Genomic DNA, 12,541 nt, shown 5'->3' on the forward strand with positions numbered 1-12,541 from the left:
TGGTCTACCTGGTGTCCTCTTCTGTGCTACTAGGTGGGGCGGTGCTCATGAGCCTCACAGACTGAGCTGCAGTCCGGACTGTGCGCTGGAAACCGACACATTAGCATCTGCTGAGCTCAGTCCTCATTAACTCCCGTAACAAGTTCAACATGAAGTCTCATTTGCATTAAAACAGATGAATGCCACCAAGCAGGTCTGAACTCAGCCTCATCACGGGCGGTTGAGTAAAGTTGCTTAGGGAATCTGGCTTTTTGGTCGTTTCGCAAACAAAGCAGCCTAGGCCGGTAGGGACAACTCAGAGCCTGTGGTCCTGGCCACCTGATCGGGAGGAGGGAACACCTTCCATGGCCATCCAGACGGTCTAATTGTTAGGGATTGTTGACTCTTTTCAGTTTCTCTCGCGGCTGTGTTTCCTGATGCTGAGAGAACGTGGCGGCAGTTACTCACTGTTGTGGGCACTACGAAAATAAAAGGGAAGTCTCATACAGTCCCCATCCCAACCCCAGGACTGCTCCTGTGAAATGAGCCTGCTGTGTTCCTAGAGTGTGTGCGCGTGTTTCTCTCTTCTCTTTCCTGTCATTCGTTCTCTTTCTGGCGGGACGTCATGTCCCTGTGAGAGGACCTTCAGGTGTAAGGTGCAGTCTTTGGGATCTTTTTTTTTTTGTTTTTTTTTTTTTTTTGGAAAAAGACCAAAACGGAATGTTTTGTTTTGTTTGCTTTTTTTTTTTTTTGAAACTTGAGAGAAACATGGTGATGTCTATAGGAAAATGGAATGAGTGCCAGAAAACTACAGACGAGAAATGACATTCAGCTTTGTATAATAAAAACACCTATTAACATTCATCACAAGGTACAGAAAATGTGAAGCCTCCAAGAGGCCGTGGGCCCAAATGGAGGCCTGAGGTCAGAACTTAAAATGGTATAGAAGAAGCGAAAAAAAAAAAAAAAAAAAAAAAAAAGAAAAAAAAATTGCAATACATTAAAAAGTTTGGGATAATTATTTTTAACCCCTCCCCCCAATACACACACAAAGGCCTTCCCCCATCCCAACTGGAAGCAAAAAACGAAAACAAAAACAAAACAAAACAAAAAAACCCAAAGTGAGTAAAGGCAGTGATATCAACATGCAGTGCTGTGCAAATAGGTCGTCCACTGGAGTCTTGAATCGGGCGAAGGCTTGGTCTGCAGCGCAGGCGCGCGAGCTCAGTCGGGGTGTCCTGGATGTCCGGGGCTGGCGGGACAGAACTGCAGTTCAAAGTCTGCTGCTAAAAGTCGATCCGTTTATCAAATTTACAACACTGATGTTGACTCAGAGAGGAAAATCCCAAGTACCAAACAGGTCCGTCCAATGCACAGAGTACAAATCCCTTTTGTCAACAAAAAGTAGAAAAATCAAAAATACTCCCAAATGGGATTCTTGATGGCACTAAGAGTTAACACATTTCAGAGTCGTCAAAATGTAGCGAAAATCCTCCAGACTGTACAACAAGCGGAGGGCGGCTTCACTGCTAACTTTTGACGTGGTTTGTTTGTTTTAATTTGTTTTGTTTTTCTTTTTTTTTTTCTTTTTTTTTTTTCTTTTTCCCAATCTTCGGTCTCGGGGGTCGGCCCGTCCAGAGGTTCACTCCATGTCCTCATTTACTGGTTCATCTTCGTAATCTCTGTCATGGTCAAAATCTGGACTATGGTTGGCTGTTGTCACTAAGGACAGAGGCCCTTCAGCTTCCTCGGGGTCGAGGGGTTCCTCTTTGACGTGTACGGGATGCCTACAGAGAGAGAGAGAGAGAGAGAGAGAGAGAGAGAGAGAGAGAGAGAGAGAGAGAGAGAGAGGCTTAGGAAGACATCCAGATTGATGGCGGGGCTGGTGCTGGGGCATGAGGACCTTGTGACAGTACAGTGACTAGAGCTTGGACTATGCATTTCTAAGAGACTGCAGGTGATGGCGCTGGTCCCAGGGCCACGCTTTTGGGTACCAAATAAGGGGTCCCACAGTGACATCCCGGGCGGATGAATGCCACCCTGCAAATAATTATGTGAGGCGGAATCTGTAATACAGCGGCGGTTGGTTTGTGGGGGACCGCTGAGCACGGGAGGCTTGCTGTGTGTTCCGCTTTGCTAGTTAACATGCAGAACCTGTGAAAGAACCCTCCAGAGGACGACCCCGAGCGAGGTTCTATCATTAATCAACTTCAAGCAAACACAGCAAAGAGACACCATGATACATGCTTGAAGCTCCAAATTAATGCATATTTTTACAAACTGTCAATAAGGCAAGAAAAGCCCTGCCAGGAAACACAAACGGAGAGGAAAAGGCTCGCCCGACACAACAATATGATAAGAGAGCAGAGCCCCAATCAGAATAATAACGCTGTCAGCTGTAAACAAGGCAAAGCATGAGGCCCGGCTGGTAGCCGCCACCGGGACACTCTCGCTGCCTTGAGAGCTGCCAACTTTCTCATTATGGATTGGGGCTCAGTTCATCTGAAGGGGGCTGGCTCCATCACACAAAACCACTCTGATAACAACTGCGAAAAGCCGTTCCGTAAATCATATTTACAACCGATCTTTTGCAAATACAAATGACTTTCTGTTGCGGGGGGCTTTTGATATGTAAAAGAACCATTCAAGTTAAAATGCGCCCATCTCTGAGGCAGGCTGCAAGTGGGAAGGACTTAGAATGGACATTATCAAGTATTAGTAATAAGAGGCGGTGCTGGGGATGGCGGGCTTGCTAAATAATTGATGCTGTGTGCAAGCCCCAAAGGCCCCTGGAACCATTTAAAAACAAACAGAGGCACACTTTGGACTGCCCTGGAAGATAGGAACCTTCAAAATCAATTGACACTAAAATTAGCACAGCATAGGGGGCGGGGGCGGGGGGGGGGGGCAGATGTCAGATAAATAGCTTTAAACAATTATGCCCATAGTCTTAAAAACCACTTGCAAAACAAACCAGAGCCTCACAGTACATTCTATATGTTCGCTCCAGCTACTTAAAATTTTTAATAGTTGTGTTCATCTTTCTTACTGAAATAAGGCCCAGGCCTGGCTATATAGCTTGCAGAGCCCCTGAATGAAAAATATTCATAACTTCAAGAGAAAAGTCGAACACTTCCAAGAGGGCAGTGTCCTTTCATGCCTGGGGAAGCAATGCCACTGAGCATGTCACATGCCTGTGTCGTCAGCTGAGGTTGTGGTTAGTGCTTCCCTCTCCCTTCCCTCTGAGGAACGTTATCATTACCTACTTTAGATATGGTGGGGCTGTTATTATTTTTTTTATTTTGTTGGCTTTTCCATTACAGTTTTGCTGGTTATGAGAGAGTCCGCCTGCTGCAGGTCAGTCCCTTTACACCGGGCATTCTGGAATCGCCTTTCTTTCCCTCCGCTGTTTGCATGATGCAGTAAAACCACTGCTGGCCATTAATCTCCCTATTTCTGTTGATTTACCTATACGGGATAAATGTCTAAGAATGGAATTGTTGGAGCAGAGGCCAAAGCATCTTTATGGTCCTCCTGATTTACTGACATATTAATTTGCAGAGGGGCTATCAAGCGAGTCTCCATCTCAGCGTCCCAAGCGTTGATTTTAAAAGACAGTGAGTACCCTTGTGCCCACCCGCGGCATTACTGACCACCGTGGACGCTTATTTCTGTCTCCTGATTTCACTGTGACTTCATCAGTCACTCCATCACCACTGTTTTATGGGTTTAGTAATGCCCAGGAACGGGAATCTGTTCTTCAAATAAGTTATTGGGGCCCAACTGTGATTTTCCAGAGTAATACTCTCCTGCTTCAATTTTCAAAAGCTGTCACACTTAGGGCTTAACAATCTCTGGTTCTCGGGGTGCAACCTGATGATTTTATACAGAGCCTTGGAGGTAAGGATTGGAAGCCTTAGAAAACACCAAAGAGTGTATTTTGTTCTCCCAAAAACTTCATTGAATATTTACTGCCCGCAACCACAGGTAGATGTATCCCAGTGCTTATCAGAGACTGAATGGCCAACAAATACCAACTAGATCTGCTTTGGGACGAGCTGAAAATCTATAGCAGTATGACGGTAGGAATTCTTCAGCCTTCCGTGTCAGATGGGCACTGTTAAAGGCTTTCCTCCCCCAGGTGTACACACTGCGTGCCATCTACAGAACAGGCCTACACAATGACTGCCCATCTCAAGCCTCCCCCGACCAGGCCTGCCCTTTCTTTCCAGCATCGGCTGTTTCCAAGAGGGCTCCCAATGGATAGCGGAGCAAAAATCATCTCTCCGTTCCCCTTACACCTGGGTAATCCTTTTGTACAGCTGGTCTGGGAACACGTGAGTTTTTAGCTACGGTCGACCAGTATTTGAAGGCATTGTGTTCCTTCCTGTTCAGGGTACACACGCAGCGCAGAGCCTTCGGGGCGGTGGCCCGTCAGCTCCGATCAGAATGAGAGCGTCCTGCCCCTAAACCATCATTACGTGACTACCTTCGACTGTGCTCTGAAAGGGAAGGGCGACCCGGTGGTTTGTGTTCGCAGCAAGGCGAAGGGCAGGGCTGCGTTCCAGCACTGCCTATGTGCTAACAACTGTCTTGTAAGCCTTGTTGTAAAGTTTATGGCTTGATTTATTTCAATAGACTGGAACGGTTAAAAAACAATTTGCATCCTAGCAGGGTAATGCACACTGGACAAGAATGAAATCTCTGTCATTACGGAAGTCTCTTAATGGAAGTACGGGGTCAGCGAGATAACTGGCTGTGACACTGAGAGTAGCACAGTGAAGCTGTTGCTGGCACAGAGAACCACAGGGCATGGGGCATAGACCCGACCTGTGATCATCGTGTTTTCATAGCGCTATGCAGGGACAATTTTTTTTTTTTTTCTTTTCAAGCATTTCAAGGCTTTGCTTTGTTACGCATCAGGATGACTGCTGTAAAATACAGTTTTTTTTTTTTTTTTTTTGCGGGGGGGGGCACATCTGCAGTTCATTCGGTCTTGTTAAGCAAATGAACTTCCATTGCTGATATGACTGTCTCTGTGGACCTTTCTCTTTTTTAAATTTACTCCCCCGCCCCCCCGCCCCCCGAGACTGATCTTTTTACTAACAGGAAAGTAACTCCGTGGAGTTTGAACAGAGTGTGAGAAAACAGTGTGTCTTCCACTCAGTAACTTCATATACTCTTTATCTTTGTGTCTTGGTGTGGCTTATACACTACAACTGCTCTGAACTCCCTGAATACCGGCATGAAACGTCACAGTGACAGTGAATATCTGTGAGGTAACAAAAGAGTCAGAGAGACTCTTTGGGGAAGACAGACACATTCCCAAAATGCCGGGGTGTCTTTGCTGGGAGACTATGCCCGCAAATTAAAACACATCACTTCTGCCTCAGAAGACCCCTTTCAAAGCACTTAGGGCACGAGACTCAGATGCTACAAAGTAAGATTTCAAACTTCTCCATTATGCTGGCAGATACCATTTCCCCCCCTTTGTCACTAGATGCCAGTCTGTTCTGTCCGTACTTGTTAAAGGTCACATTTTCCATTCCCATCACTCAAATTTCCTAAAATAAGATGTTGGTCGGTAATTCCGAAAGAATGTGGAGACAAGTGGCCTATTCTTGGAGCTGAACTGGTCCAGTCACTTTAAGTGGGCCATGGTTTTGGAGAAACTCCCTGAAAGGCAGACTGTCATCCACAGCTGGGCTCACTGCACCCTGAGCATCTGGAGTCATATGGTTTCTTGTCTGTTTTAGGACCCTTCCTAGGAATAAAAGGGGGGGTTATGGCAGAGGCGGTAGTTTCCAGCCATCACCAACCACAAAGGCACACCCCAACTTGGTGGCCTCGCCGAGGCCTTGCCTGGCCCTGGTGTCATTCGCATTCAGCCCAGGCACTTGCCATCGCCCATTGCTTCATTCAGTTATATGTGCTCTCATTATCCTGCCGTCTGCTGCTGTAATGCTCCTATTAATTTTCCTTTTGATATTTTAAGAGCAATCTATAAATCATGCCGCCTTTCATTTGTGCCACCATTCATGCTCGGTAATAATGCCGCGGTGTCGCGGCTCAAGTGGTTAAACTTAGCATGCGGCCAGGTAAACAAGCATCTTCTTCCTCGCTAGGTTAGGCTTGCCCGGGAGGAGAACTCACCGTGAGCTTTCTCAAAGGGGTGTACACTGATTTAAATTAAAAAAAAAAAAAAAATCACAGTGTGGCTTCAATAAGGATCTGAGATGCAAAATGGAGGAAACTTCTCATTTCCTTGCTGTGTGCACGTACGGCGGGTGAGGCCCCTGGCTTTTAGGAGGAAGTTACCGGCTAGTCCTCCTGTGCGCTAACAAGAGACCCCAGGGCTCCTAAGAAATCGGAAACGATAGGGGAGCTGTGCAGAAGGGCCAGAGAGGAGCTTGTGGGTGCGTTTACTAGCGAGGCTGGTGGCAGGTGACAGAAAGCTTTGGGTAGACAGTACTTACACGGCTTGCAGAGGGGATCGGCCCGGACTGCTGTCGCTCTCGTTGCTGTTGGTGTGCTCCATGGCCCCGTTGAGCTCCTCCCGGATGGCACTGGCCAGGTTGCCCAGAGTGGGGTTGCCCATGGACGCGGTAGTGTACAGAGGTATACTGTTCTCAGCCATGGAAGCCTGCATCGACCGAGAGAGACCCAATAAAATCACAACGGGGACACGACGGAGACACAACGGGAACACTCTGACTTAGGGATGTGCTTGACAGCCCTGGTTCAAGTTCGCGCCGTCACGGCTGACGGTTTCCAGAAGCTGTAGGAGTTTGCTTTAGGAGCCTTGAGCTTTGTCTGGATATGCTATCTGGTTACCAAGGAGTTCATGGGTGAAGTCGCTGGGTCCTGCCTGGTGGAGTCATACGGTTTAGACAAAGGTATCTAATAAGAGTGTATAGCCAAGGCTTTTTGTTTTTTTTTTAAAGAAGAACTGAATATTTCCAGATCATAGTGAAATATAATGGAATTTTCATTTCTTTATCCATTTTGATGACTGCACTATTGGATATCTGAGATTTGATCAAGTTATATGGCCACATGGCTCAAATTTATGAGAACTTCCATAAACACCCATAGGAAAGGAAGAGGTTATGGAACTAGAATCAGTTTTTTCTCCCCATCACTCCCATTTTAATGACTTTTGAACCTGCTGAGTGAAGGCTGACATCACCAGATGACAGTAATACCACACAGTCTTTCAGCCTCAGACTAAAATCATGCAGGACTTTGAAAGTGAAGAAAAAAAAATGTTTAGCCAAAAAAAAAAAAAAAAAGAGGCTAGGTCTTATTTTCTTTGCAACTAAGTATATCCATAAAGTCATTCCAAATGAGCATCAGCAAAAAAGTATGGAAAGACAACCCCCATACATACAAATGAAAGTCTGATAGGATACTGTTCATTTTCTGTCCTACCAAGTACAAACATGATGGCCACCCCGTCTGCAATGTGGACAGCTGTCAAAAGCACCACCGGACTGAAGGAACCCCGTTTGTTTCCCGTGGGTAGGAAGTGTGCCCCAGCGACTTTTTGTTTTATTATTCAGGAGGACAGACTTGGAAAAAGAGGCAGATGGAATTAGATGAAGATTTATCAAAATTGTCTCCTTTGCAGACCACACTATGCCTGGTTCTCCATCCTAATGAGAGAAAGTATGATCTCAAGACAATCTGGCATCGTGGCTTCCATTGGCCCGTCATGCAAGAGTCCTAACTATTCTGGAAAAAGCTGGCACCAAAGAGAAGGTACGAGCCAGAAACAAGGGGAAAATGGGAGCAGAGCTGGGCTGCAGTGGGTCTGTTTGGTAGCCAGCTGCAGTCTTGTCCCCTGCGTAAGGCCAGGGTCTGAAGCACTTCCTAGACAGGCGCCCCTGTGCATGCTCAAGGCACCTCCCCTTTCTCCCTTGTGGAATTATCTGTTTCCATCGGATAGCCAGTTTGCATCCAGCCCTTTCTGAACGCAGCAAAACATTTCTATTCCTTCTGGGCCAAGAGGTTGGCAGGGTAATATTACTGCCAGCTGCAGCTGCGCTGCCATCTTCAGCTGCACGATGTGACGCCACATGGTGGTCACTTTCCCACCATGTTAAGTTCTGCTCCAACTATCAACGGAGTGGCCCTCTCTCTCTGGAAGAACTGTGGGATGTGTGCTCCCGGGACAACTGCACTGCACTGCTCAACGGTCAAGATGAGAGAGAAGCTGGGGCCAGTGCTACCTTGATACCTTATTGGAGTCCAAAGCCCCAAACTGAGAAGTAAAAACCACGGAGACAGTCATAGGAATGCCTATGAGGTTGAGTGCCTGCTTAGCCTTTTTGATTCTCAAAGCAGCCCAGCAGCCACAGTGACAAAGGTCACCCAGTGGCAGGCCCTTGTTTTGGCCCCTTCTCAGACACAACGTAAGTACAGAGAACCAGTCTTGTCCCTTTAAATGAAACACCAGCCACTGGACTATAGTAAGACCCTAGGGCCTGGCTCACCACTCTGCCTCTTGAGTAGTCCTTTGCAAAGGGACGGATCAGTGCAACCCACGAACTGCCACCTTCTAACGGGCCCTTCCTGTAGCCGATGCTCTCAGGGGCAAGTGCGTCACAATGTGTATAACGGATCTAATTATATAAACGGTCCTGGGTATGGTGTGTGGCTTCGTATCAAAACTGGCACCTCTGCCAGCAACGCCACGGTTCTTAAGCGATGGCCCGCAAGTCCGTAAGTACCACGGCTCTTGGAAGGAATGTTAGCTGCTCTGTGCTCCCTGGTAAAAAGGCAGTCTATAAATACGAAGCTTTATGGTTACCCTTAGTTACTCTACTTTTTCAGAGCATAATGCAATCTGTCCCAAGGCCCATGTTTTATTTCTGTAGTGGATTCTGCTGTCCTATTTTATAAATTGTGTATCACGCCGTTATGGCGCTCTAGTAAATTTTTTTTTTTTTGAAGATATTGTTGCGCTGTTATTTTTACTTGCCTTGAAAAATGGAAGTGGGTGATAATGGAAGGGAAGGCCCTGCTGGTGGGATCTTTATTTAATTTGCATGGCAGGAAGCTGTCTTGTATGACTGGCTGTCTACTGATGGGGAATCCAAATTCAAGAGGAGGGGCAAAGGAGACACTCCTTAAAGTGTTCCTGGAAAGCTGCAAGAGAGTTTCGGGGGAGCAGAGGGAACACAGAAGCGTGCAGTGGGGTGCAAAAACACAAGTCTGAGAGGGAGCATGAGCACATCTGTAATGATACAGCACGCTAATTGAAATTAGTCACATAGTTAAGGGAACGCAGAGGACGAGGATCATTTTTCCCCCCTTTCCGCCTCATGAATGTAAAATGTGCTTGTAATTTTAATACCATTCCAGATAGAGATGCCTTTACATTCATACTTCATAAGACTCCAGGGAAAATAAGTTCCTAATGCATGGTATTTACAGTGGCAGAGTGCAAGCGGGCTTTCATTTACTCTCCGAAAGTTACTGTGTAAACCACGAGTAATTAAAGGAGACTTGGAAAGTAGGTTTCTCCTGGTAAATTTAGTTCGGGCTAAAAAGAAATAAATAGAATTACTGAGATGCTCAGTTCAGTGAGTCTGCCTTGAACTGGTGTCAGGGGCATTTTTATCCAGGAGGAGCCTTCCGATGCTGCGGGTGAGCTGGGAGGCCAGGTCTGTGGCACACAGACTAGGGGCTCAGTCAATATTTGTTTAGCAAGTGGTGAGAATCAGGCTGCTGTCAATGCCTTTTCCTCCCTCATCCACTTCCCATCATGCTACAGGCTCTGAGCCTTTTCCCACTCACATCCCCTTTTGGGTGTTTGTTTCTCTATTTCTGCCTTCACTTAGAAATGTTATAGTCCTTAAGAAAAGCCCGAGACATCACAGAAATCAACAAGCAGTCCTGGGGTGCTACAGTATTCTTGGTGAATGGGGCTAAGGGTGTCTGATGACTAACGTGAGATTTGTCTACATGGCATGTGGTCTAAATGTTGCAGGATTCTTTCTGGCATGTCTTCTAGGATAGTCTAGGTAGGTTTAGGAAAAAAACAAACAAACAAAAAAAAAAAAACCAGAACAAACAAACAGTGGCTACGAGGATCCTGGCTACCTCTGAGCTCTTAAGGGAGACCCGAGCATGGCTTTGGGTTTTTAAAAGACGTGACGCCAGACACTCGGCTATTTTTGGAAATCACGTGGTGGCATGGTAACTGTGAGGGACAAGAAACTTAAGGCTGGCCTGACACGCTCACCCCCACGGCTCACACTTTCTGAGACCCTCACTGAGGTGGTCACGTGTGATTTAACCTGTCAGGAGGAAACAACAGGCATCCTGCGCTAGGATGGCTGGCTTTTCCTGAACGACTGGCTGGGAACTTCTACTTTCCTTACGCTTTCTGTTGTCTCGACAGTCGACTTATACCAGGGGAAACAAACCCAGGCACCCTCCTCCCCCAAGAAAGAAAAGGTGCTGAAATGGACTTTCATAAAGCCTCGTTTTTCTCTTTAAACCTGTGAACAATGGAGGGTCACGTGACGCCACGGCCTATCATCCAGCACATTAATAGCTGTGCTAGAGTAATTACACTTGTGGTATTTTTGCCTCAAGTGAAATTCTGAAATAAGAGGATGGAAATTATGATACTGCTGATAAATATTAATAAGTGAACTTTTAATTTTTTTTTTTTTTTTTGCCACAATATTCAAAATGCTGAGCATCCTGCTAATGCTGAAGCAGCCCGATGTTTGCCTCCGGGGAGAACGATGCTTTGTGCACTTAAGAAAAAAGTTTAACGGAATTAAAATTTAATATCTAATTAGAGTGAGGCTAATATATTTTGAAATGAGTGGGGGAGCCCTGTGCCTGTGCTGCGGATTGGGGGGGGTTTGGCCTTTAAACTCACCTGTAAAGCTGCATTGAGAGGTGTGCAGTAGGCGTGGCTGCTCTGCATGTTTTTAATAAGGGAGGGGTTACTGCATGAGAAAAAAAAAAAGATAAAGACTCAACGTTAAACACAGTCCACCCAGAGGTCCCCGCTAAAGTTTCGTTTTCAAAAGTTCGCTGGTAGCCTTCCACATTTGAAACTCTTCCCCCCTCCCAGTCAGTCCCCGAAACGAAGGGGAGTTAAGCTTTCCCAGGGTTGGTCTGGGCGAATACCTCTGGGGATGAACCTGGCTGTTCATCCTGGGGAAACTGCTTTAAATTATAACACACTCGGGCTCCAGGAGGAAGGTGAGAGCCTGGTGGAGGGCAGGGTGCCTGGCACTGCGTGAGGAGCTCTCAGCTCCGAGGCTTCCTTCTCAGCTGAACTTGACCCTGACTGCTACAGGAAAGGCACCTTTATTTCTCCTTTGCAAAGCAGGAGCTTAGGCTGTTGCCTTTCCTGGACAGCCCAGTCTGTGCGAGCATGCTCTTAATTTGGTGCTGTTTCTATTGACTAGGTAAAAGAAGCCAAGGTACCATTTTAAAAAAGAAAAAGAAAAATAGTCCTGCCCTAGTTTTTTAAAAACAAAACAAAACCCCACAAAATTACATTGGGCATACTGAGGGCAGGTGTGGCTTCTAGCAGGTAATGAGGTCCATTTATCAACAGACTTTTAAGGAAATGACATTATCAATCTTTCCCCTGTGCTTGGGACAATATGGTTTTCAGTTTTTTGTTTTTTTTATTTTTATTTTTTTTGAGACAGGGTCTCTCTACAAAGTCCGAGCTATCCTGGAAACGTGCGATCCTCCTGCCTCAGCCTCCTGGGGGCTGTCATTACAGGCACATACCCCTGTGCCTAGCTTGTTCATAATTATCATTACTTGAGTGTTCACACAGGAAAAAAAGAAAAATTATCCCACCAGATATATACTGTAACCATCATTTCCTCTCACTTGCAGGGACTGTGGGTCACGCAGGAAATACCTAGCTTGGAGGGTTCCCCATAAGCTGCTGAATCAAAATACCGTCAACCATTGGCATTAAAGACATAGAAAAAGCATCGCTCTAGGCACTGGCGTTCCAAAGAGAAACGAGCAAGGTCCATGTACAGATCACACCGCTTAGTTTGTGTTGCAGAAAGCTGTGGCACTGCTCTTGGGTGGAATGTCATACTACATGGGATGAGTCAACCATGCAAAAGCCAAAGCAACGGCAGAAACAAAAGAACAAAGCAAGTAAAGGCTCTTACTGTGCGCCAAGCTCGTCAGAGTTTTCACCGGGGCAGTATTTGCGAGGACGGCCTCGTTGAATATGGCGGCCACGTATAAACTCTTCATCATCAACTGTCCAAAAGGACCCAAACTCATCCTCTACTCTGATAAAGCACTTATGCAGTGAGAGGTTGGTGCGAATGGCACCCTGGGATAGGAGCAGCAGCAAAGGAGATGGAGTGGCAACAAAAGGAGACGGGGTTGGGGGCAGAACAGACATCCAATACAGGGAACAGGAAAAAGAAAATAAAATGCAATAAGCATAAGCAAATGGCTTGTGAGGGTTAATATGCATCGCCGCCTAAAAGCTACTAGCATGTGATGTAACAGAGACCAGCAAGCAGGGGCAGGGGGACTGGTGGGGATA

At 46.3% G+C, this 12,541-nt stretch overlaps 1 protein-coding gene across 11 annotated transcripts in view; it reads right to left on the reverse strand.

Moving 5' to 3' along the window:
• Window positions 1-702: 702 nt before the first annotated feature.
• Foxp1 (forkhead box P1) overlaps window positions 703-12,541 on the reverse strand; it is a 587,261-nt gene continuing 575,422 nt past the window's right edge. For 10 of the 11 annotated variants that reach the window (XM_021636219.2, XM_060383854.1, XM_060383852.1 and 7 more), the window contains 3 exons: window positions 10,880-10,949; window positions 6,456-6,622; window positions 703-1,766 (listed from right to left, as the gene is read on the reverse strand). In XM_021636219.2, the coding sequence (XP_021491894.1) occupies window positions 1,622-1,766; window positions 6,456-6,622; window positions 10,880-10,949 (382 nt within the window). In that variant the 3' untranslated portion in view covers window positions 703-1,621. Of the gene's footprint in view, window positions 1,767-6,455; window positions 6,623-10,879; window positions 10,950-12,152; window positions 12,323-12,541 lie in introns of all 11 variants that reach the window. The other variant, XM_060383856.1, reaches the window with a different exon arrangement.

Source organism: Meriones unguiculatus, chromosome 5 (genome assembly GCF_030254825.1).
Source record: "Meriones unguiculatus strain TT.TT164.6M chromosome 5, Bangor_MerUng_6.1, whole genome shotgun sequence".
In the NCBI taxonomy this organism is placed as follows: domain Eukaryota; kingdom Metazoa; phylum Chordata; class Mammalia; order Rodentia; family Muridae; genus Meriones; species Meriones unguiculatus.